The sequence below is a fragment of the Crocuta crocuta genome, unplaced genomic scaffold (genome assembly GCF_008692635.1).
Source record: "Crocuta crocuta isolate KB4526 unplaced genomic scaffold, BGI_CrCroc_1.0 scaffold68, whole genome shotgun sequence".
Classification (NCBI taxonomy): Eukaryota; Metazoa; Chordata; class Mammalia; order Carnivora; family Hyaenidae; genus Crocuta; species Crocuta crocuta.
The window spans coordinates 2,339,784-2,364,576 of NW_027532426.1; the positions used below are offsets into that span (position 1 = coordinate 2,339,784).

General features: G+C 49.5%; 1 protein-coding gene and 1 non-coding gene across 3 annotated transcripts; both read left to right on the forward strand.

Annotated features, from left to right (window-relative positions):
- The first annotated feature begins 320 nt into the window (after positions 1-320).
- MED24 (mediator complex subunit 24) lies at positions 321-23,850 on the forward strand. 2 transcript variants are annotated; one of them, XM_077779107.1, is made up of 27 exons: positions 321-357; positions 759-944; positions 1,034-1,116; positions 9,678-9,716; positions 10,065-10,138; positions 10,477-10,709; positions 10,854-10,910; positions 12,347-12,458; positions 12,614-12,764; positions 13,028-13,141; positions 13,688-13,735; positions 14,138-14,220; positions 14,489-14,575; positions 15,005-15,116; positions 15,606-15,748; positions 16,562-16,599; positions 17,043-17,125; positions 17,477-17,655; positions 17,771-17,870; positions 18,188-18,363; positions 20,244-20,508; positions 20,889-21,070; positions 21,250-21,340; positions 21,639-21,738; positions 22,618-22,698; positions 22,995-23,143; positions 23,324-23,850. In XM_077779107.1, exons 2-27 carry the CDS (start codon positions 815-817, stop codon positions 23,438-23,440), a joined length of 3,027 nt encoding a protein of 1,008 aa, XP_077635233.1. In that variant the 5' UTR covers positions 321-357; positions 759-814; the 3' UTR covers positions 23,441-23,850. The 2 variants fall into 2 exon arrangements, with proteins under 2 accessions (XP_077635233.1, XP_077635236.1); XM_077779110.1 differs by lacking the exon at positions 10,854-10,910.
- On the forward strand, positions 16,861-16,964 carry LOC144244135 (small nucleolar RNA SNORD124). Its single transcript, XR_013338846.1, has one exon. It is a non-coding gene; the product is annotated as a small nucleolar RNA SNORD124 (small nucleolar RNA).
- Positions 23,851-24,793: the final 943 nt, after the last annotated feature.

Sequence of the window (24,793 nt, forward strand, 5' to 3'; positions counted from 1 at the left end):
TAACTAGCGTGTAATGAAGGTGTCAGAATATCATTTAAACGCCTGGTCGACAGTGACGTCTTTGGGCGACGCCTGCTTGCTAGCGGTCTTTCAAGAGCTCTCCCCCCTCGGCCCCCCAGGTCTCTGTGATGCTTCAGCTCCTACATATTCTTCCCTAAAGCAGAGAAACAATGCGGGCAGACTAGTTTTGGTCGCTAGCCCAATCCAAGGAACTACAATTCCCAGAAGACCTCGTGGCGTGACCTGTCTCCTGCTGTGTTCCTATTGGATCATGTTTGTTACTCCCAGCCAATAGAAGCTGAGCTCTTTGATAGGTGCCAACATGGCGATTCCTAGGCTCTAGAACTAGCTTGTACGGTAGGCTTAAAATTGGGGAGATGGTGGATGAAAGGGAAATAGGGGATTATAGTTTCAAGGTTGGGGAAGGTGGGGGAAGTGGAGGAAGACCCTCTGGATTTGGGGTCGTAGGGGGCTGAGGGACTTAACTAGGGCTAAGGGTGTAATTAGGCAATCGGAATAGGCTTAACACCTTGCTGCCTTCTTTACTCTTTGTACTAAGCCCCTTTGACCCCCCTCTTAGTGCTCTAGTTTAAGGGAGGAATGGTTCAGGAGGCAGGAACTTGATAGAATCCCTACCTTATCCTTTTCTTCATTTTTCTTCTGGTTCCTTTGCCTCTCTTAAATCTTCCTGTATCCATTTCATTCTGTTTTGCCCTCCCCTGTTCTTTCCCTCACAATCTCTTCTTCTCTTCTCTTAGCTCAGTTTCTCCCACCTCAAAGCTTACGGCCACCGGCCCCTTCTCAGAGTGAAATCATGAAAGTGGTGAACTTGAAGCAAGCCATTTTACAAGCCTGGAAGGAGCGATGGAGTGACTACCAGTGGGCAATCAATATGAAGAAATTCTTTCCCAAAGGAGCCACCTGGGACATTCTCAACCTTGCAGGTCTCAAGTGAAGTAGGAAGGAAGGATGGGAGGGCTAAACCCAGAAAAGTTATAACCACTCAGTCTTGTTTTGTTACTTTCCTTTGCAGAAGCACTACTGGAGCAGGCCATGATTGGACCTTCCCCCAATCCTCTCATCCTATCCTACCTGAAGTATGCCATTAGTTCCCAGGTAAACTGTCCCAACTGTTCCAGAGAGTGAGGATTTGAAGGTAAAAGTCTTGGAGTACAATTGTCAGCTCACACTTTCTAGGTGAATCTGTTTGAACACGTCAGTTCTCTGAGCCTTCATTTTCTTGTGAAAATAATAATACTTCATTAATTGGGACGAATGGTACTTTCACTTGTTCTATCAATAAGTATTCATGAATGCCTGTATGCATCAGGTAGTAGTGTAGGCCCTGGGGATATAGCTGTGAACAAGACCTGATTCTAGCACCAAGAAACAAGGAAGTTATGGGTAATAACGGACATGTAAATAAGCAGTCAGTCACAGGATGGATTTATGATGTAGATTAAGACAGTACTATGGGAGTACATGGGAGACGCACCTAATTTAGTCTGAGCAATCAGGGAAGGCTTTCTGGAGATTGTGATGTTTAAACCAAGACCTTATTGTTAATACAAGTTAGCCAGGCAGATTGGTGAGAATGCACAAAGCAGAAAGAAAAGCACATGCAAAGGCTGGGAGGCAAAAGTCACATGTTTAGGAACCAAAAATAATTTGTATGGCTAGAGCAGTAGTTTTGGTCTCTGGACCCTTTTATGCTCTTAAAAACCATTGAGATTCCCACAAAGCTTTCATTTGTATGTATTGTATCTATCCATAGTTACGATTTTAGAAATGAAACCTGAGTAAGTTAAAAAATATTTATGAACTTATTTAAAAGTAACAAAAAGTGATGTCTATTAAATAAAACCTGTTATGTTTGTTACATGTTAATATAAATAGCATTTTAAGGAAAACCATATTTTCCAAAACAAAAAAGCTAGTGAAGAAAGGGGTATTGTTTTACGTTTTTGCAAATCTATTTAATGTCTGGCTTAACGGAACGCAGCTGAATTCTCATATCTGTTTCTGCATTCAGTTGTTGCAATAGGCTATTTCAGTTGAAGTGGATAAGAAAATCTGGCCTCACACATCAGACATTTAGTTTGAAAAAGGCAGAGTATATTAATAAGCTCTTCAGATAACTGGATATTCATTGATTCACTAAAATTCATCAGGTGATGTGAAACCACATCAATGAACTTTTTAAAAAAATTAGTTATTTTTAAAATAAACTCTTCACCCAACATGAGGCTTGAACTCGTGACCCTGAGATCAAGAGTTGCATGCTGTACAGACTGAGCAAGCTAGGTGCCCCTCAATGAACTTCTTATGTACTGTTAACATTAGAGCCATTGGTCTTTCTCTTGCACTTTTACTGAATGATTTTATAATATCACGAATTGATCATGTGGAAAAAATACCCATTACTGAGTTAACACAATTGTTGACACATTTAATTATATGATTTACATGTCATGGAGCCTCTGCAACATTCCACATTCAGTTGTGAGAGAATGAGAGTAGAAAAAGCAAATAACATCTTAGCAGTATTTAAAGAACAGTTTTTTGTTTTTTTTTTTAATGTTTATTTATTTATTTTGAGTGAGAGAGAATCCCAAGCTGGCTCCGTGCTGGTCAGTGCAGAGCCCAATTCTGGGCTCGATCTCACAAATGGTGAGATCATGCTCTGAACCGAAACCAAGAATTGGATGCTTAACTGACTGAGCCACCCAGGTGCCCCTAAAAAATTGTTTTACCCTCACAGATTCCAGGGCCCTCTGGATCATATTTTGAGAACTGCTGGGCTAGCACTTCAAGAAGGAGACTGGTTTAGACTGAGAGAGAGAGAGGTCACAAAGGACCTTTGAGTGATGCTAAGGAGTTTGGACTTTATCCTAGGGTGATGAACGATCATTTCAAGAGTTTTAAGTAGAGGAATGGTGTGATAGGATTTATAGGTGTGTGTGTGTGTGTGTAGATATTTAACATGCAATAAAATGCACCGATCTTAAGATGAATTCAGTGAGTTTTAGTGATTTTAATATACTCATGTCATTAACATTCAAAATAAGATACAGAACGTTTCCATTGTCCCAGAAAGTTGCCTTGTGCCCCTTTCTAGCTCAACCTCCTACAACCACTAAATGTTTTCTGTTTCTGTAGGTTAATCTTGCCTATATTTGGATTCCAGAGAAATCCTCTAACAATACCCTATATGCTGTCTTCTTTTGTGTAACATAAGTGCTTTTGAGATTTATCTATGTGGTTGTGTACGTCAGTAGTTCATTCTCTTTATATTGCTGAGTAGTAGCCCTCAGTTGGCATGTAGTTCTTGTTTCTTTTTCCTCTTGGCTTATGCCTGCTTTCCATGTGAGCACATATTCATCTACCTTATCCTTTTTAACTGCTGTATAATGTTCCACGTGTACTGTAATTTAGGTTTTTAAGTTTTTACTGTTATAATCAGTGTTTCATTGAACATTCTTATACTCAACCTGTTTGGACTTCTGGGAGTTTTCCCTAGCATAGATACCTAGAAATAGAATTGCTAGCTCGAAGAATTCCCACAAATTAAATTGGAGTAGATCCTGAGGCATGTGGGTGGCTCAGTCGGTTAAGCATCTGGCCCCGGCTCAGGTCATGATCTCACAGTTTGTGAGTTCGTGCCCCGTGTTGGGCTCCATGCTGGTGGTGCAGAGCCTGCTTGGGATGCTCTCTCTCCCCCCGCCTTCCTCTGCCCCTCCCCCACTCATGTTTTTTCTCTCTCTCTCAAAATAAATGAAAATTTAAAAATTGCAGTAGATCTTGCACATTGCCCTCCAAAATGGATGGTATCAGTTTACACCCCTCCACAGTGTTTGACATTGTTTCTCAACACCTGTCCCATGCTGGATAGAATTTTTCAAAATTCCTTTCCAGAAAGCAAAAAATGACTTCACGTTATAATTTGTATTTCCATAATTGTGATGTTGAGCATTTTTTCCATATGTTTATTGGCTCTCTTTATATCTTCTGGGAATTGCTTATGCATATCATTTGCCTGTTTTCCTATTTTTTTTTTGTAAAATCTCTATTGAGATACAAACCACATACTGTACAATTCACTCATTTAAAGTACACAGTTTATTGAGTTTTAGTATATTCAGAGCTGTACAGCCACTACTACCACAGTCAATGTAGAACATTTTCATTGGCACAAAAAGAATTCTTACTTCTTTTTAAGTGTCTTAATATAATTGATCTTTTAATCCTTATCTGTTATGTTTTCTTCTATCACTTTTTTTTTTAACTTTTTGGTTTTATTTTCTTAGCATGCAGAAAATTTTAATGTTTTTGTTGTCAGATTTAACCGTTTTTTCCTATATGGCTTTTGTCTTGCTTAAGGGCTTCTTTCCCCGCTCCAAGGATCAAAGTATATTCTTCTCTAATTTCTGCCAACACTTCACTTTTGTTTTTTGTATTTATTCTGTTTAATCCACTTAGAATTTATTGTGGTGTGAGGAAGAGATCCAAATTTATTTATTTTTCCTGATGGATGGACAGTTGGCTCAACTGCCTTTATTGAATAGGCCATTCATTGTCACATCCTAAATTCTCTTACAAAGTTCTATTTTTTTTTGACATAGGTTTATTTCTTGATATTCCAGTTTACTTCATTGGTATATTTGTCCTTTCTTGCCCTAGTACTTTACTGTTTTAATTACTATATCTTTATGGTACGTCTGGTGTCTGGTTAGGCAAGTCTTCCCTTAGTTTTATTTTTCAAAAATTTCTCGACTGTTTTCAGGCATTTTCTTTGTTATCTTTTCTTAATGTTTATTTATTTTGAGAGAGAAGGAGAGAGACGGCACATGCACACCTTTGCCCCTGTGTAAGTGGGGGAGGGGCAGAGAGAGTTGGAGAGAGGGAATCCCGAGCAGGCTCTGCACTGTTAACAAGGAGTCCAACGCAGGGCTTGAACTCAAGAAATGTGAGATCGTGACCTGAACCAAAATCAAGAGTTGGATGCTCAACCGACTGAGCCACGCAGGCGCCCCTAGGCGTTTTCTTTTCCAGACATTTTCTTTTTTTAGACATTTATTTATTATTAAGTTTTTTTTGAGAGAGAGGACACAAGTGATCGAAAGGCAGAGAGAGAATCTCGTGAGGGGCAGAGAGAAAGAGAAGAAAAGAGAGAGAGAGAGAGAGAGAGACAGACACACGCGGGGCTTGAACTGAACTGCAAGATCATGACTTGAGCTGAAGTCAGATGCACAATCACCTGAGCCACCCAGGTGCCCTGTCCTTTTCCAGACATTTTAAAATCAACTTGTTAAATTCTTATAAAAATCCTATTATATTTTGATGGGGATTTTTTTGACTTTGTGGATTTGGGGAATTTGTGGATTAATTTTAGAAAGATCACACTTGTAAAAAAAAAATCACTCCGGTTGTAGTTTGAAGAATGAATTAGAACGTGTGTGTGTGTGTGTGTGTGTGTGTATTTTTAAGTTTAAATATGTATGTATTTTTTTAAGCAATATCTACACTCAGCATGGGGCTTGAACTCACGAGGTGAAGAGTTGCCTGCTCTTCCACTGAGCCAGCCAGGTACCTCAGGCTTTTTTTTCTTTTTCTTTTTCTTTTTTTATTTTTGCGCAAGGACCAAATAATAATACTTTCCACTTTGCAGGCCATATGGTCTCTGTCACCATTATTCTGTCATTATAGCTTGAAAGCAGATATAGATGGTATATAAGTAAATGGATATGCCCATGCTCTGACAAAACTTAATTTACCAAAAAAAAAAAAAAAAAAAAAAAAAAATTATTGGTCCAGTTTGGCTTGCAAGCTTTGGTTTTCAAACCCCTGATTTACCCCTATTGCAGTAAATTCAGGTAAGAGATGATATTAGCATACACATGGGAAGTGACAGCAGAAAAAAAGATGAATTCACGAACCATTCAGGAGGTGGCATTGAGAGGATTTGGTGATTACCTGGATGAGGCGCATGAGCGAGAGGAAGAAATCATGGCTCGTGTCTAGGTTTCTGGTTTGGACGACTCGATGGCTGATGGGAATCTTAAGGAGACAGTGGGAAAAGAGTAGGGCCTATGTTAAGGTTGGGGCACCACTGAGGGGTGGAGATGACACCGATTTTGGTCTTTTAAGTAAGCTTCCTGTGTGGGCTAACAAAGAGAAGATGCTCAGTAGGCCCTTCAACACGTGTATCCAGAACTTAGAAGAAGAGGCCCAGACTGGTGCTGTTGATGTTGGAATTGTCAACTGCAGATGGGAATGGAAGCTGTGGGCATTGACGGGAGGCCTAGAGAGGGTGGTGAGTAAGCACATGAGTGTCCCAAGCCAAGTCCCTGAGGAACCAGTCACAGGTAGGGAACACAGCTAGGAAAAAGATTCCTCATAGGAGTCTGAAAAGAAGAGATCAGTGAGGAGGGAAGAGAGCAAGAGAGCATGGTATTGAGAGCGGCCAAGGGAGGAGAGGACCGACGAGTGAAGACGTGTTTCCTGGCGTTGGGTGCTGCCGAGAGGTCTGTGAGATTGGAACTGAGACGTTCCATGGGGTTTAATCAGTTTGTTGATGAGCTCAACGAGGAGATGCCTGCAGGAGTAAGGACATAAGCGATTGGAACGGGTGGCATTGTGAATGGAAGGTGGGGAGGTAGAGGCAGCGAGTGCGGAGAACTCATATCTGTGGAGAGCAGGATAGAGAGGTGGAAATGGGGGGAGGGTGGTCTTTGGGAAGTTCTCTTAAAAATAGAAGCATCTCGAGATGTATAAACACTGACGGGGAAGGCAAGAAGGAGAACAAGGCCAAAGTACCAGTGAGAGAGAAATGTATATGCTGATTGTAGTGAAACATTGTAAAGTGCTATGCAGAATTAGTAAGTGATTCTTCCGTCCGAGTCCAGAGGCTCTTCAGTTCGGTGTTGTGCATGGAGAGTGCACTTAGGAGTAGCTGGGGGTGTTGAATATGTAAGAGGAGAAGAGAGGAGAGAGCAGCCACAAGGTCATTCTGGGCTAGCCAGGTGTGCAGTGGGCTCCATAGACGGTCTCCAGCCACAGGGTCTGGTGGTAGCATAGAGCTTCTACACTGATAGATTACAGTATGACTGGAATAGGTTAAATCCTGCTGTGAAAAACAGTTTGCCACGTGGAAAGTATTTTTAGGTCTCAAGAGTAGCAGTGCTTTCTTGATACTGTTAGCTAAAATTTACTGGACAGAATTCTGAATTTGGAGACCATAAATACATTAGAACGTACCGCATCTCTCAGAGCATAGACAACTGGGGGTTTCTCTTCCGAGAGTGTGGGGTCAGTTTCAATGGGAACATCCAGCTCCCTCTTCAGGTTGGTATCCAACAAGGTTCATTTCTCTGCCAAGCTCTTGCTATGGGGACATCAGTTATAAATAAACAAATACACGCCTGGAACGTTATGGTCATTCTGCCCAGGCAGGCTCCCAACTTTCTGATCACCATCAGACACCAGCTACAGCTTCACAGAACATCTTGCTGAGAGTTGTGCTCAACACTAATTGTGTATTTAAGTCCTCTGTGTATTTTGCTCTTGTTTATTTAAGAATACTAGTTAAAGGTGTCTGAACAGAGAGCGCTCTGTTCACATGATGGAGAAATTATACACAGAAGGCATTGCCATCCATGTAAAATTCACCATACTAAGGTCATTGAGGCTGACTTCACTTTCCTCTTAAGTCTCTGGAAATTTCTATTCCTCTTGGGAAGACAACCCACGAAGCAGGTGATTATCCTGAGAGTTTCTATCATTGTAATCTGCTTTTTTATTTCAGTGTATGTAGCCACTGATCTTGAGTTTATACTTGTAACTCCTTTCTAAAATATTGTTTATATTTTATCAGCATGCAATAATTATTTTTTAAAACTATGACAAATTAAAAAGAGTTTCTGTAGTTTTTAAGTCCATGCAGGACACATTAGGTATTTCTTTTGAACTACATCTCCAGTCCTATGGATAGGTTTTACTAATAGAGATTCATTTTAAAGTACATTTTTTTTCAGAATGCTAGTTCCTAGAATTCATCAATCCAAAGTAATGAAAGCTTACTGGGGACCTACTATGTGCTAGGCCCAGGCTGTGTTCTAGAGAAACAGATATAAATTCACCACTATTTCTGTTCTCAGCTCACTGTTCAGGTAGGATTTCCCTTAGTCAAATAAGCTTGGAAAGTATTGTTTACTTTGTTTCTATTTATCTTAGAGGTTGTCATTGTATATAAAGATACTATGGTTCAGAGATACTCTTTAGTAAAGAAGGTTCTTTATATTTATTTATTCCAAGGTTTCTTAAATTCATATCACACAGAAGGTGTGTGTGTGTGTGTGTGTGTAAAATTTCTTAATGTCTTGGGGAATCTTTTGAAGAACATCATGTAATAGATATTTCTACAGTAACAGAAATGCTCTGTGTCTGTGCTGTCTAATACAGTAGGCACTAGCCACATGTGGCTGTTGGGGTTTTGAAATGTGGCTATCTGACTAAGGAGTTGAATTTTTAATTTAATTTAAATTTAAACAGCCACTTGTGGGTGTCTTCCTTATCGGATAGTGCCACTTTGGAAGCTACTTTGAGAAATGATGATCTAAAGGTGTGTTTTTACTTCCTTATTCTACCAACAGCATCAGCAAGTTCATGGTGGTCACTGAGTAAAAGCATCCTTGTCCTCAAGGAGATCCTAGTTTGGTGGGGGTGACAGGCACCTGCTGTGTAATGATGGGTATAAGGGGATTAATTACTTGGAGCACAGGGGAAGGAAGTTGAGGTGGATCAGAGAAGGCGTCCTGGAGGGGTCCTAGAGAATAAATCCTAGAGAATCAGTAAGAGTGTGTATCATGAAATTCACTGTCTGTTTCAGCAGATATTACCTGTTCGTTGCAGGAAATGTGTCTTCATCTCCAGTTCTTGTAAATAAAAGTATTCTTGGGGCACCTGGGGGGCTCAGTCGGTTAAGCGTCCGACTTTGGCTCAGGTCATGATCTCACAGTTTGTAGGTTTGAGCCCCACGTCAGGCTTTGCGCTGACAGAGCCTTTCCTAGTCTTTATTTATTTTTTAATTAAAAACAATTTTAAATAGTTTATTTATTTTTGAGACAGAGAGAGACAGAGCATGAATGGAGGAGAGGCAGAGAGAGAGGGAGACACAGAATCGGAAACAGGCTCCAGGCTCTGAGCTGCCAGCACAGAACCTGAGGTGGGACTTGAACCCATGAACCGCAGGATCATGACCTGAGCTGAAGTCGGACGCTTTACTGACTGAGCCACCCAGGCGCCCCCCTCCCTCCTACTCTTTATAGAAGTTGTAGAAGTAAAGTAACAACCTCATTCCTGTCCTTTCTTCTGCCTACTAGCAGTTATCTTAACCTTGTATGTAGTGGACAGTGAGCGGCATGTGAACATGAAACACGGCACTTTTGAATGCCCATGCTGATCTTGATGGGTGTATGCTCATGATGTTATTTAACAGTGATTTTGATAGAAGCAGGGATGGAGACAATGTCTAGTGTTCCTGCCTCTCTTTTCTTGGGTCGAGGAAGGCCTGTTGAAGGGGTTGACTTTTTGAGCTGCAGAAATTTGAAGTGTCAATGTTTGATCCTCTCACCTGTGACAATAGTTATCTGAACTTTATCTTTCTTCTTTCTCTCCAGATGGTGTCCTACTCCTCTGTCCTCACAGCAATCAGTAAGGTATGACCATAGCCATTCATGAGCTAGGTGGAGGGCATGGGAGCAGAGAGACGATAGTGACAGATGGGACCCCCTCTGCTTGCCTGTGCTGGTCACGTGAACTCTGAGACTAGACAGGCAGCACGTGATGCCTCTAGCTGGCCTTGCTGTATTCCACTGGAGGGAGAGAGATCCCAGGAAGTGGGGGCTGGCAATTAGGAGCCAGTTTCCAATGTTGGAAGAATGCCGAGTCTGAAACCTGAGGTTGGAGGGAAGATGAGTAGGAATTCTGAATATGCTCTCTGCTTCGTGTGTGAGACCAGAAGTCGACTCGGCTGTTTGTCGCATCATTAACTGTTCTTTTTGCAGTTTGATGACTTTTCCCGGGACTTGTGTGTCCAGGCTTTGCTGGATATCATGGACATGTTTTGTGACCGACTGAGGTAATGGCAGAGCTCATTAATTTCCAGTATTACCTTAGCGTAAAGGAGAAGCTCCAAGCATGTAGACTGAGGCCAACTCTGTGGGTTCCCACACTTCTCTCCCCTCTGCTCATCTGCACCCCCACCCCCATCCTCTTCTACTTAGTTACCCTTGGGATAAAGAGTAGCTCATTTGAAATCTTGTCCAGTGGAAGCTGATGGGGCCGCCTTCCCTAGGACTCTGCAAGCTTCTTAGCTCTCTTCCCTTGTAGGGGCGTGTCAGTCACTCTGGGGAACATTGGTGTGGGTCATATTTCAGCCTTTGAAGCCAAGACAGATTTTGCATCCTTTCCCGGTAGCTGTCATGGCAAAGCGGAGGAGTGCATCGGGCTGTGCCGGTCCCTTCTCAGCGCCCTCCACTGGCTGCTGCGCTGCACTGCAGCCTCTGCAGAGAGGCTCCGGGAAGGGCTGGAGGCCGGCTCTCCAGCCGCTGGGGAGAAGCAGCTTGCCATGTGCCTGCAGCGCCTGGAGAAGACCCTCAGCAGCACCAAGAACCGCGCCCTGCTGCACATCGCCAAACTAGAGGAGGCCTGTATGTCCCCTGGTTCCCCTGAGCCCCACCTGCCACTGTTCCCATAGCTGGTTCTTTAATTGAAAGGGGAGAGGCAGGATGCCATCCCACTTCTTTCTAGGAGGATCTGAAATCATCCCACTTCCTTTTTTTTCTCCCCATAAGCATTGCATACATCCCAGGGACTTGGGCAGGGTGGCACCCGAGCCAATCAACCAACAGGTATTTACTGAGCATTATTGTATGGCCAGCACTGTGCCAGGTGCTGGGGATGGGGGGAGGGGGGCTACCAAAGGAGCATGTGGCAGGGCCCCTGCCCTCAACAAGCATACATGCTAGTGGCGAGCTAGACTCGTATGTGATAAACATTTCCGGAAGAGCTTAGAGACCAGAGAAGCACACCATCCATCCTTGTGTTTGTTTTCGCGCTACTTATCACCTGAAAGCAAATGACTCTTGTGTTTGAGTGTCACCTAACACGTCCCTTTAAACATGGTACCTGCCTGCTGTCAGGCCTGTTGTAGCCTACCCTGCTTGACTCACGTGCAGATCTTAAATATTGGAGCCCTCCAGAGCCTGAGAGGAGATAGATTACCCGGTGGGAGGGAAGCCTGGTGTTTCTGGACATGGGGCCCAAAGGCCACAGTCTTGTGGGGCTTGAGACCACCTAAGGATCTCTTGTTCTCCAGTAACAAGAATGCTAGAATGGTTACACCCAGGTCTTCAGGACCTGTTTGGAGAATTTGTTATAGGATTAGTACATGTGTTACTTTCCAAAGTATGTTGTATTGCCTGTGAGAAGTCCAGAAAGACAGCCCGTCTATAAAAATGGGCCATGTTGACGATGTCTTACCTATCTTGAACACTTGATGAATGTGTAGTGGCTGAAAAGTGAATGGATGTTTAACTTAATTTTTATGGATCTCAGGTCTTTTTGTTTTTTCCCCCCATGCCACATGGAGGTTAACGGGCTAGTTGGTGCCAGTATTCATCATCATTTGACCCTCTGGAGTTGTAACTAGGATAAGTGACTCATAATTAAATGCTAAATAATGTAGAGACCGTGAGTTCAAGCATTTAGGCGGAGAGGTTAGTGGGTTGGACCAGTTGGGTGTGTTGTTAAAGGATCTGCGCTGGAACAAAGGCTTGAGGAGAGAGAGTTTGAGAGGTGGCGATGAGTTGGGGCACCACAGAGGGGGAGAGCCGTGAGAGCAAAGGCCTCGACAGGGCGTGGGTGAACCCAGAAGCCTGGTTAGGAATCTGTGTTGACTGGGGTAGAGAGTGATGGCTACTTGCAAGGCTGGCCACTCCTGATGTGATTTGTGGCCACCTCCCTGTGCCAGCCACTGGCCCCCAAGCCCCTTGTGCCTCTTAGCCGTGGTCTGTGTTGGGCCGTACTTAGGTTCTAAAGTCGGCCACATGCATCCCCTAGAAGGCAGGCCTCTGGAGATAGTTTCTAGGGGCTTCAGTGTCGGTGCTCACTCCCCTTCTAGAAACAGTGCATGCTGCCCTCAGGCCCCTGGCCTCCATGTCATCCTCAGGGGAAGCCTCTGTGCGTGGTTTTGAGGTCCCAGGGGGGCCAAAGTCGAGGAGCTCAGGGCCATTGTCTTCCCCTCTTCTTTTCCCATCGTGTGTCTGCGTTTCCTTTTCTCCACCAGCCTCCTGGACTGCCATTGAGCATTCTCTCTTGAAGCTTGGGGAGATCCTGGCCAGTCTCAGCAACCCCCAGCTCCGGAGCCAGGCTGAGCAGTGCGGCACACTCATTAGGAGGTACCGGGCTCCCAGGCTGATCGTAGTGGAAGGAGCGAGGAAAGGCCCTGGGTGTGGGTGGGGAGATGTGACCCCTGGCCCCCACCCCTCTGCTCACCTGCCCTCTAACTCTGTCTGGCTCCCCACACTGTCCCTTGTGTATCTGTTCCCTTCAGCATTCCCTCAATGCTGGCTGTGCACTCCGAGCAGCTGCACAAGACTGGTTACCCCACTGTGCATGCGGTGGTCCTGCTCGAGGGCACCATGAACCTGACAGGCGAGACGCAGCCCCTGGTGGAACAGCTCATGATGGTGAAGCGCATGCAGGTGGGGGGTCCAGAGTTGTTTCTCTCCCAACATGGTGGGTTGGCTACTTGGGGGCAGTGGGGATGATTCTTCTGATACTTCTTAGGAGAAGTGGGTTTCCTCTGATTTGTGGTGGAAAGCAGATCGCTCCCTTGTTCTCACACTGGGTGGGGAAGCACCCTTCCTGCACAGTCTGGGAGCTCACCTGATCAGCCCCCCGCCCCCTTCAGGAGATGAAAGGGGATGGTTACCCTCTTAGACTTCACTCTTGGGTCTTCCCACAGCATATCCCCACCCCACTTTTTGTCCTGGAAATCTGGAAAGCTTGCTTTGTGGGGCTTATTGAGTCTCCTGAGGGTACGGAGGAGCTCAAGTGGACAGCTTTCACCTTCCTCAAGGTACCTGGGACATGGGAGCATCCGGGCGCCGAGTCTAGAAATGGTTCTCAGGAGAAGCAGTGACACCCAGGATCTCTGTCCCACATTTCTCCCGCTGGTGTTGTCTGCAGCCTGCCAGGTCCCCCAGCGCAAGTTCCCATCGATTCTTTTCTCTGAAAGTCCCAGGGCTATATTTAGCCTACTTGGCAGGCGCCTGCCAGCTCTTAGAACACAGGTGCCGTTTAGTTCAGTCATCAACCGGATTGGTGCAGGGCAGTTACGGGAGCCGGGGAAGTGGCCCCGGCCCTTGAATCGGGGTTCCCTTTTGCCTAAGGCATTTCCTTGTGGAACCGGCAGAAGTGAGGGGATCCCTGTGTCCTGTAGGCAGGGGGCGCCGGGCACTTGGATGCCGGTCAGCTTTCTAATTTGGCCCTAAGAGCACTTTTATTTCCCAGATGAGAGGGTTCTGGTCTCTCTGCTCAGGCCAGGGGGATAGAGGGGATGCCTTTAGTTCTGGGTGAGAGAAGAAATTCACCTTCCTGTTTTTCCTCTTACCTCACCCTCTAGATTCCACAGGTTTTGGTGAAGTTGAAGAAATACTGTCACGGGGACAAGGTTGGTTGAAGAAATGAGTTGGGGGAGGGGCACGGGAGCTGGTGAATCCTTGTTTCCTCGCTGAAGACACAAGGGCAAGGGAAGGGCCAGCCGTGTGTCCTGGCCCCCAGGGGAAGGCTGGAAGTGGTGCGGGCACCTGAGCGTCTGCTACATCCCAGCACGCACACCCATCCCCTGCAAGGCGGCCAGGCCGCACAAGACGCGAGGTGGCCCAAGGTTCTGGGGCTGGTGGAGGGCCGTGGTGCTCTACACTCCTTCCTGTCACGTCACTGGAAGCCCGTGGTGGGTGCGGCCCACTTGTCGGTGTTTCTGTCCAGTGGGGTGTCCTTTTAAGTCTGCATCACAGGCTGTGGGTGTCGTGGAGGACTTAGAAGCCAGGTGGCACCTTCTGGCCCTTTGTAGGACTTCACCGAGGATGTCAATTGTGCTTTTGAGTTCCTGCTGAAGCTCACGCCCTTGCTGGACAAAGCCGACCAGCGCTGCAAGTACGAGCTCCCCTGCTCATCCCCGCTCCACTGGAACATGTTCTGGGCTCTTCCCCTGCTCCTCTCAGGGGACTGCCTCCTGGTTCGCTCCCCTAGGCAGGAGGCAGCAGCCCTGTAGCTGCCGAGTACCTGCACTCCCCTAGCATCCCTCAGGCACTCGGAACATCCTTTATCCTGACGAGGGAGGATAGCAGGAGGGGCCCATTGTTCCCGCCCCTCAGAACCCCTGCCCTGCTCCCAGGCCCGTCATCACCTTTTCCCCTCACAGCTGTGACTGTACAAAATTCCTACTCCAAGAATGTAGCAAGCAGGGGCTTCTGTCTGAAGCCAGCGTGACCAACCTCATGGCCAAGCGGTAAGTGTGAGCTCCCTTGGGCTGGCCCGTGGGCTGCTCGCCCTCCTCCTCTCACGTCCAGTCTGGACCGCCCAGTGCCTTTTCGCCTCCTGTCTAGAGTTCGGGTTGCAGGTGCATGGGGCCAGGTCTAGGGCTTCCAGGAACAGCAGACACTGGTTTCTGCACCCTTAGGCACTGCACTTGAACTCCCACCCTCCTTTGCGAGTAAAGTAAAAATCCTAAATCTTCCTTTAATCTCAACTGAGCTTTCAAAATTGAGGTAACAATCAGTGACGAGTTGAAGCAGTCGCGGTAGTGGGTGTGCTTTCATAAAGATCACTCCAGCCCCAAAGGTCCTCCTGTGCTCCCTACCTTCTCTGGACCTCTGCTTCTATAAGTCAGGAACTTACTTCTGTTCCTTTTCCCTTCTCCGACTGCTTATGGCCACAGCGCAGCAGACCGGGAGCATGCGCCCCAGCTGAAATCCGGAGAAAATGCCAACATCCAGCCCAATCCTGGGCTGATCCTCCGGGCAGAGCCTACTGTCACAAATATCCTCAAGGTGAATATGCCCTTTCCTTGCCTCTAGGGTCCGTCTTCCTTTTTTCCAGTTTTGCTTCTACTTTCAGATACATAAACAGAGGCCATAGATCCCTTTGTTTTCTGGCTTATACGTAGTTATTTTGAAGGTAGAGAAAAGGGGAAGGAGGGGAAGCTGCCATCAAAAACTAACCTTTGTTGAGCATTACTTGTAAGCCAGGCACCATGGTAGATGCTTTCACCTGCTCTTGCAGAAGCAGTGGGGAATCTCAGAGCAGTGACCTCACCCACCCCACCCCCACGATCCCAGTTTAGTTGAGAGGGGTGGACTAGAGAGCAAGGATAGATTTGGGGAATGGTTTTCCAGATAGGAGTCAGAAAGATATAGATGGAATTGCAGGTTGTGGTATCCCACTTAATGGAGACCTACAGAGAGGGAGACTGTGGTTAGGCTGTATCTGGGGGGGGGTCTTCAGTGTTCTCAGGACTTCATTTCCTGTCGTACCCCCAGACGATGGATGCGGACCACTCCAAGTCCCCAGAGGGGCTGCTAGGAGTTCTGGGCCACATGCTGTCTGGGAAGAGTCTGGATCTGCTGCTGGCCGCCGCTGCCGCCACTGGGAAGCTTAAATCCTTCGCCCGGAAGTTCATCAAGTGAGGAAGGCTGAGCTCCTGGCTAGGGTTGGGGAGGCATGTCTGGGGGAGGATGTGGTGGAATAGGGGCAAGGCACTGGGGTCTGGGTCTCCCTGGAGATGCCCAGGGTGAGGCAGATCATCCCTGCTGGAGGCGCTGGGGGAAGGCCCAGGTCTTTGGATGTGAAGTGCTCTTTTCTCTGCAGCTGAGCATGTTGATGAGATGAGAGGCGTGGAGGGATTCAGGTGCACCCAGTTATTAATAAGGGGCTTTGGTTGACCTGGAATTTGATATATAGAACTTGGTTCCATCTAGTGTGCCTTTATCTGGGCCTTAGAAATCTTTGATTGATTGATTGATTGCTTGATTTGTTTGTTTATTTATGAGAGACAGAGAATGAACAGGGGAGGGGCGGGGAGAGAGAGAGAGAGAGGGAGGGAGGGAGATACAGAATCTGAAGCAGGCTTCAGACTCTGTGCTGTCAGTACAGAGACCGTGTCGGGGCTCCGACTGACAAACCGTGAGATCGTTACCTGAGCTGAAGTTGGATGCTTAATCGACCGAGCCACCCAGGTGCCCCAAGATTTTTAAGTAATCTCTACACTCGGTGTGGGGCTCAACTCACAAGTGTCACATGCTCTTCTGACTGAGCCAGTCAGGTGCTCCGCCTTGGAAATCTTTTAAAAACAGATAGGAAGAGTTCTTTTTGGTGTAGTGATGATGTTCATCTTAAGTGTAATCCCTGTGAGACTCTAGTGACTGCCTCTCAGGACAGGCGTAGCTCCCTCACTCTTTGCCCTGCTTGGTGCAGCCTTTCTCCATTCCTCCCACAGTTTGAATGAATTCACGACACACGGCAATGAAGAACTCGGTAAGACAGTTCTGTGCATCCCCAGACCCTGCACTGCAGGAGGGGTGGTGGAGGCAGAGAGCAGGGGAGGGCAGAGGGCCCTTTGCTTATCCTGGGAAGGCTGTTTTCTCCCTTGAACAGTGACAGACTGGAGCTTTTGGGGAGCCTTGAAGGAGGGGAGTGCTGGGAAAAGGATTCTTCCAAAGCCACCTGTTTGTCTCATGTTCCCTGTTGGTTACGACCTGGTTGGGTACTGAGGAGAAGGAGGGTATCAGGAGTCTTTGATTCCAAGGAAGGGATGATGTTCTAATCAAGACTCAAGAAAAGGATTCTGAGCCTCAGAGCTTTGAAGGAGCCACTTGGTCACTGACCTTCCTTGAGGCAAATCCTGATCCCCTCCCAATCCAGACAAGGGCTTTGGGCCCTGCCTTAGGCTGTGGGCTCAGCCTTCTCATTCTTCATAGCTAAAGCAGCCTCAGTGCGCGCCTTGCTCTTTGACATCTCCTTCCTCATGTTGTGTCATGTGGCCCAGACCTATGGTTCAGAGGTGAGTGAGAGGAAAGCAGTCTGGGTTCGGGGCACCAAGCGGGTGGGGAAAAGGGGAAGGAAACGACCGATAACTAGGGTCCCCCCTTTCCCACTGGTCTCTCAAGCCAGTTGGGTCTGCTGGCTGCAGAACTCTGGTGCCCCCACCCCTGGCCAGTCAACGGATTCCCCCTTGGTCACATCCATAATCCTTCAGTGCCACATCCACACCCACCACTAGGTGGCAGCATAGCTCCCCTGTCTTTCTCCTTAGGCCGGTTCCTCCTCAGTCTTTTAGGCTGGAAAGTAGAGGCAGTGGGGTAGGAAACTGAGGTGTGGGGCACTGGCTGCTGATGCTCCCTTATGTTCCCAGGTGATTCTGTCTGAGTCAAGCTCAGGAGCACAGGTGCCCTTCTTTGAGACGTGGATGCAGACATGCATGCCTGAGGAGGGCAAAATCCTGAACCCTGACCACCCCTGCTTCTGGCCCGACTCCACCAAAGTGGAATCCTTGGTGGCCTTGCTCAACAACTCTTCAGAGATGAAGCTGGTGTCAGTGGCCGGGTGCCTGGTCCAAGGGTGGTGGCGGGGGCAGGCCAAGACCCTCTCCCGCAACCCCCCCCACACTCCCCGCATGGTGATTTTCCTCCCAACCCACCCCCTGCAGGCAGATGAAGTGGCACGAAGCCTGTCTCAGTATCTCAGCAGCCATCTTGGAGATCCTCAACGCCTGGGAGAATGGGGTCCTGGCCTTTGAGTCCATCCAGGTAGCCCTACCTTTCCAGCAGCCTTCCCTCCTCCCTGAGACACAGAGCCAGTCTTTGATAGCTTGTTACATTTTATAAGAACAAGAAGACCCTTAATCCAGGAGCTCCTGTTTGGATGTTGATCTTCCTTGTAATTATAGGCTTAGCCACTCCCTCCCACCCAGGTAACTTTGGGAAAAGCATATTTGTGGTGAAGAGAGGTGTGGGATGTGGCCCAGGACTCCACCTGCTGCACTTAGCTGCCCACAGAGGCTGGGGAAAGTGATGGTCAAGGGAGGGAGAGACAGTGGCCTCAGTCACCCTTTCCCCTCCCCCAGAAAATCACAGATAATATCAAGGGGAAGGTGTGCAGTCTGGCAGTGTGTGCTGTGGCTTGGCTTGTGGCCCACGTGCGGATGCTGGGGCTGGATGAGCGTGAGAAGTCGCTGCAGATGATCCGCCAGCTGGCAGGCCCGCTGTATAGTGAGAACACCCTGCAGTTCTACAATGAGAGGTCAGTAACCCGTCCCCTCCTTCTGGAACTCTGTAGGCCTGTCGTGAGAAGCCAGCACCTCCAGTAACCAATATCCCCCTCTTCTCTTACCTTCCCAAAACATACTGCTCACTCACATTCTTATTTACATGTTCAGCCAGTGACTCAGCAAGATTTAGTGTGCATCTCTGGGCCTGGAGTGTTTCTAATCCAGCACCTGCTGTGTCCCAGAAATACAGACTCCAAATAGCTATGATTCCTGTCTTCAAAGAGCTCAAGTTCTGGAGAACTAGCTCGCCAGAAGAACAGAGTGGTTGTCTTAGCTCTGTCACTGTCTAGGAACTATGAGCCCATCTGCAGAACTCTGAGCTTCGGCCTGCCCACCCTCGTCATCCCCCTGCCTGGCTGTCTTTTTGACATTGTCCTGCCTTGGCTTTTCAGAGGGTTGGAGGACCTCCCTGGCGGCTTCAGCTATGCTGAATTCAGTGGTGTTGGTTCATTCCCCCATCCGAAAACCTTTTTTTTAAATATAATTGTGGTAAAAAATGTAACATAAAAAATTTATCTTAACCATTTTTAAGTGTATAGTTGAGCAGTGTTAAGTATTCAAGCGGTTGGGAAACCTATCTCCAGAACGTTTCATCTTGTAAATGTGAGACTTAGTACCTATTATGTAACAGCCCACCCTTTTCCCCTCCCCCAGCTTCTGGTAACTGCCATTCTGCTTTGTTTCTGTGCATTTGACTACTTTCGGTGCCCCATGTAAGTGGAATCATATACTATCTGCCTTCTTGTGCCTGGCTTATTTCACTTAGCACAGTGTTCCCAAGGTTCATCCATGTCGCAGTCCGTGTCATAGCACATGTCAGAATTTTCTTCAGAATAATATTCTATTGTACGTATATGCCACGTTTTGTTTATCTATTCGCTGGTTGATGGACCCTTCGGTAGCTTCCGCCTCTTGGTGGTTGTGAATGGCGCTGCTGTGGAATGGGCATGTACAACCAGTAAGCTAAGAGAGACGACTCACCAGGTGGCCATCGGGATGCTCCCAGAGGGGAGAGGTGGAAACATTGAGCCAAAATACGGTTGGCGAGGGTCTGTGAGATCACATCTCCTTTTTTCCTCATCTCCTCTATTCCTTTGTCCTTCACATCCTTCCTTCTGCAAGTAATGCAGGGTGTGCTCTGACATAATCCATACCGAGCACCCTGACTCCTGTCTGGGTGAGGAATAGCGAGAAACCTGTGGGTGCATCATGCAGGTGGCAAAAAGTGGGCCCGAAAGTCCTAGCAGCTTTCCCAGAGCCACCCAGCATTCCAGGAACAGTTAGCGCCCAGACCCAGGGCTGCGTTCACAGTTGAAGACTGTGTATGAGAAAATTCCTGGATACACGCTTCTGTTTGCCCAGCTAGCAAAGGCCGGGAAGAGTCTTGTGGGGCAGTCCTTGGGCCCCTGTCCTGGAAGTAACAGTTTACTTTGGGACTAGGCCAAGGCTGGGCGGGGACCCCCCCAGCACTCAGCCCAGAGGGAAGTGATCATATTTATTTATGTCCAGAGATTGGCAGGGCCTGGGTCTGGGGGGTGGGGGAAGCTGGAGACAATGAATAGAGAAAATAGGACTGTATCGTTGGAATAACCTGGGGGAGGAGAGCACCCCCTCCACACACAGGCATGGGCCCATCAGGTGAGAGGCCTGCCAGGAGTGGGGCCAGCAGGAGCAGGTCACTAGGGCTTTGTGACTTCCTCTTGTCCCCTCCCTCGGCAGAGAATGGGGTTCATTCCCCAGGAATATTTCCGTAACTCAAGTCCTGGAAGAAGTCTGGCCTGGATGTTTGCTCTACTTTTGAACCTGGTATTGCCCAAACCTGAACCTCAGGTCCCCCTCTCCCCTCCCCCAGGGTGGTGATCATGAGCTCGATCCTGGAGCACATGTGTGCTGACGTGCTGCAGCAGACAGCCACCCAGATCAAGTTCCCATCCACGGGCGTGGACACGATGCCTTACTGGAACCTGCTGCCCCCCAAGCGACCCATCAAGGAGGTGCTGACGGACATATTTGCCAAGGTGCTGGAGAAGGGATGGGTGGACAGCCGCTCCATCCACATCTTTGACACCCTGCTGCACATGGGAGGTGTCTACTGGTTCTGCAACAACCTGATTAAGGTACCTGGGGTGCAGCAGGTGTGGGCCAGACATCCACCCAGACCTAGGCTGGGGAAGCAGGTATCCTCAGACTAAGGGAGACCCCTGAGAAGATACCTGGTAGAACCAAAGTCAGTCCTGTCCCCTTATTTCTGAACACCCAGCCTGGTCAGCTGGGCTTCTCTGAGAGGCCTCTTAAATGCTGTGAGAAGATTCCTTGGAACCCAGAGGCGGGTCCTGGCCTCGGGGCTCCTGGGCTCTGAGAGGCGCCCCCACCTCAGGGAGCTGTGGCCAGAGGCTGATGCGTAGTGAGGGACGGAGCAGTACCTGGGGCTTCCCCTCCCAGAGAACCCTGCGTTTGGAGCCCTCAGCTCCTAAATCTCCTTCCCCTCCCCATCTAGGAACTGTTGAAGGAGACGCGGAAGGAGCACACGCTGCGGGCGGTGGAGCTGCTCTACTCCATCTTCTGTCTGGACATGCAGCAAGTGACCCTGGTCCTGCTGGGCCACATCCTGCCTGGCCTGCTCACCGATTCCTCCAAGTGGCACAGCCTCATGGACCCCCCTGGCACTGCACTCGCCAAGTAGGGTTTTCTCAGAGCCTCGAGTCCCCACAGCACGGTGCCGGGTGCCCCTGGCCTAGGGCTGCCCAGGGAGGCTGGGCTGGGGGACGCCCGGTCAGCTGGGGCCTCATCAGCACTGGCACGGAAACCCTCTCTGGGGCCCTCTGACTTTACCTTCTTTCCCTGGAACCCTTTGCCAGGCTAGCTGTCTGGTGTGCCCTGAGCTCCTATTCCTCCCATAAGGGACAGGCCTCCTCCCGCCAGAAGAAGAGACACCGAGAAGACATTGAGGTAGGGGGCACTCATTCAGGTGCTCAGCGACATTTACTGAGCCTTCTGTGGTTAAGAGACCCCTTCCCCAGGTGGCTGCATCAGGGGTCCATTGGCCAAGCGTCTGCAGGGGTGACTGTGTGAGGGAGTCTCTCTCTAGGGTTGGGGGAGGATAAGGGAAGCTGGTCCTACTGGAGGTGCCATCTGAGGCCTGTGGGGAGCCGACTCTTCCTCACTCCTATACGAGCTGCCGCTCTCTTCCCTGATAACAGGGCATTTGGGGACCCAGGGATGTAATAGTGACTCTCTTGCCCTTCAGGATTATATCAGTCTCTTCCCCTTGGATGACATGCAGCCCTCGAAGCTGATGCGACTGCTGAGCTCCAATGAGGAAGACGCCAACATCCTTTCGAGTCCCAGTGAGTCCTAATGAGCGTGTGGACGGGGTGGGCGGGCTGCTCCTTTCCTGGGAACTCACCCCACCTGGGAAAGCTGCTTGGTGTGGTCCCTGGCCACCGGCCTCTTTGCGGGTCAGAGAGTGTGTGTGGGGAGTGTATCCCATTCCACGCCCCACTGCGCTGTTTTCTACCTGTGAGAGCCCAGGGGTTGCTGGGGACCTCTTGTGATGGACTGACTCTCTTCTGCCCAGAGCCCAGCCCAGCCTCGGGCATACCACTGTCCCCTGTGCTTTACTCACCACAAGTGAGTTCACTGCCTCAGGCACAGTCTGTGCCATTGACTCACCCGCTCTGGCCTTCCTTCCCCTGAAACAGCCCCTGAGGTCTGGGCTGGGACATAGGGCTTTCCCCCACTCTTCCTGCCTGAAGAGCGCCCCTCCCCCTCCAGGTCCCCTAGATGTCATTACCTTTTCTGAGGGCTGCTTCTGTGGCACTGCATTTTTCCTGTTTCCAGAGATTTCTCTTGAGTCTAGAAATTTCTTTAAGGCCTTTTAGGGATTAAAGCACTTGAGCAGAGGAAAGATCTGAGGCTGCCACCTACAAACCCTGTGACCTTTGGCTAGTTACTCAGCAGATCTGTGTCTTGGATACTTTGTAAAATGCGGTTGTGAGGTTATGTGGCCTCGTGCACGTGCAGGCCGCAGATGGACGCCTGGTGGTGCTCACCCAGTGTACTCTCCTCTCCCACTGGGATGTCTGTATTCGGGCCCCTCTGTGACTCTGCATCCAAGACCTTCCCCAGGTGGGCCCTCCGTGCCTGACGGGTGAGGGCGTCCCCTGGGAAGGGGGGTTTTGAATGCAGGAGGCCCTTTCCTCAGACGCTCTCTGCTTGGCCCGCAGCCGACCGCTCCATGAGCAGCTCCCTGTCCGCCTCCCAGCTCCACACGGTTAACATGAGAGACCCTCTGAACCGAGTTCTGGGTGAGTCCTCCTACCAGGCTGCAGCCAGAGGGGGGCCTCCTGGGGCCCCTGCACCCCCGCTACGCTGCCCCACCTCATTTCCCCGTCTGCCCGGTGGCTGGCTCTCGTCACCACCAGCCTCCCACTTAGTCCCTCTTCGCTCATTTTCCTTTCACGTTTCCTCCTTTGGACACCCCCACTTGAAGGGCATTCCGAACACTTCTTTCCCTTTGCTTCCTGGTGCCACCTCCCCCTCCCAGCCTGACTCCCCCCAGCCCCTCCTCACGGAGTGCTCCCTCTACCCCCATCCCGTACAGCCAACCTGTTCCTGCTCATTTCCTCCATCCTGGGCTCGCGGACCGCCGGGCCGCACACGCAGTTCGTGCAGTGGTTCATGGAGGAGTGCGTGGACTGCCTGGAGCAGGGCAGCCGAGGCAGCATCCTGCAGTTCATGCCCTTTACCACTGTGAGTGCCGCCCCTCCGGGCGCGTGCGGTCCCCACCTTGGAGCGCAGATGGGGCAGCAAGTCTTAGTGGGAGCCTGGGGTTCAGTGGCAGCCGCGGGGCAGGAGGGGCCTCCTTCTCCCCGGGACATCGGGGCCCCCACAAGGTAGCCCAGCGAGCGGCCATTTGTCTGTCTGTGGCAGGTGTCAGAACTGGTGAAGGTGTCAGCCATGTCCAGCCCCAAGGTGGTTCTGGCCATCACGGACCTCAGCCTGTCCCTGGGCCGCCAGGTGGCCGCCAAGGCCATTGCTGCGCTCTGAGAGGCTCGGAGTGGCCTCAGGGGTCAGCTGTGGGGCCTGCAGCCCCAGGCGCCTCCGAGAGGAACAGTGAGGAAAGATGAGACATCATTGCTCAGATCTGCGTGATGTAAGAGCCCTTTGTCATTTCCAGATCATTCCCCTACTCCTGACATCTGACCTCTAAGACGTCTCCCAGTTTCTTTCATAATTTCCTCTCCCCCTGCCAGCACCTGAAGAATGTGAGCAGCCTGGCTCTTAGCCCAGGGCCCTCCACACCCCACACCCCTGCCCTGCCCGCCTCCCCCTGCCTTCCAACAGTAGATGTACATCTGAGGAGCTTTACAGCTGCGGAGTGTGTATATACATATATTTTTGTAACACATGAGGGAAGTTTGCCTCAGCTCATTTGTAAATAAAGATATTTGTGGGTCCCTGTGTGGCTCCAAGTGGTGTCGCTGTTTGTCCCACCGGGGCAGGGAACCTCTGCTTGGAATGCCGTATACTGTGGCCCGGGCAGAGGCTCAGTCCTGGGGCTGAGAAGGGTTGGGCTTGGTTCCTGTGTTTGTCCACTCAGCAGGGACAGGCCTTCCCTTCCTCAGACATGCACTGGGTGATAAGGAGTCAACACGCACCCGCCGCCTGCCCCCACGCCCCAAAGTCAGACTTAACTTTGAAAAGGGAGAGGTTTTGGCTAAAGGCCCCACTGTCCTGTCCTCCTGACACTCTCCCACTAGGCCCAACCCCACCCAGAGTCTGACTGGCTCTGAGTTTGATCTGTGTTTTCCAAAAGAGGACTGGGGGGTGAGGGGCAGGATCTGTTTAACCCTTGCTTGCTTTCTCCACACACCGCAAGCCCTGATTTCTTCAGGACCGAGCAGGGAGGGAGGGCTCTGAGCCATGCAGCTGGGGGCTCTGGCCCCACTCAGCCAGACCTTCCTTCCTTCCTTTTTTTTTCCCGTGTTTGTTTATTTTTGACAGAGTGTGCGTGCGTGGGCACGCGAGCGGGGAAGGGGCAGAGAGGTGGGGGGACAGAGGATCTGAAGCGGGCTCTGCTGACAGCAGAGAGCCCGATGCAGGACCCGAACTCACAAACCATGAGATCATGACCTGAGCCAAAGTCGGGCGCTCAACCGAGCCACGCAGGCGCCCCCATCCTTCCTAAGGAGCCAGATGGGGAAGGGAAGTGAAAGGTGCTTGTGGGGCCAAGGGGAAGCCTTGAGATGGGGGACTGGGGACCGGTTGGCCGTCTGGGCTTTCCTGGGCCTGATGGAGGCACCCTGGACCCACATGTGCATCTTCAGCCGAGGACGCAGAGAGGATTGCCGCCAACCTGTCAGGTAAAGCAGCCCCTCCAGTCTCTGCATCTCTCTCCCT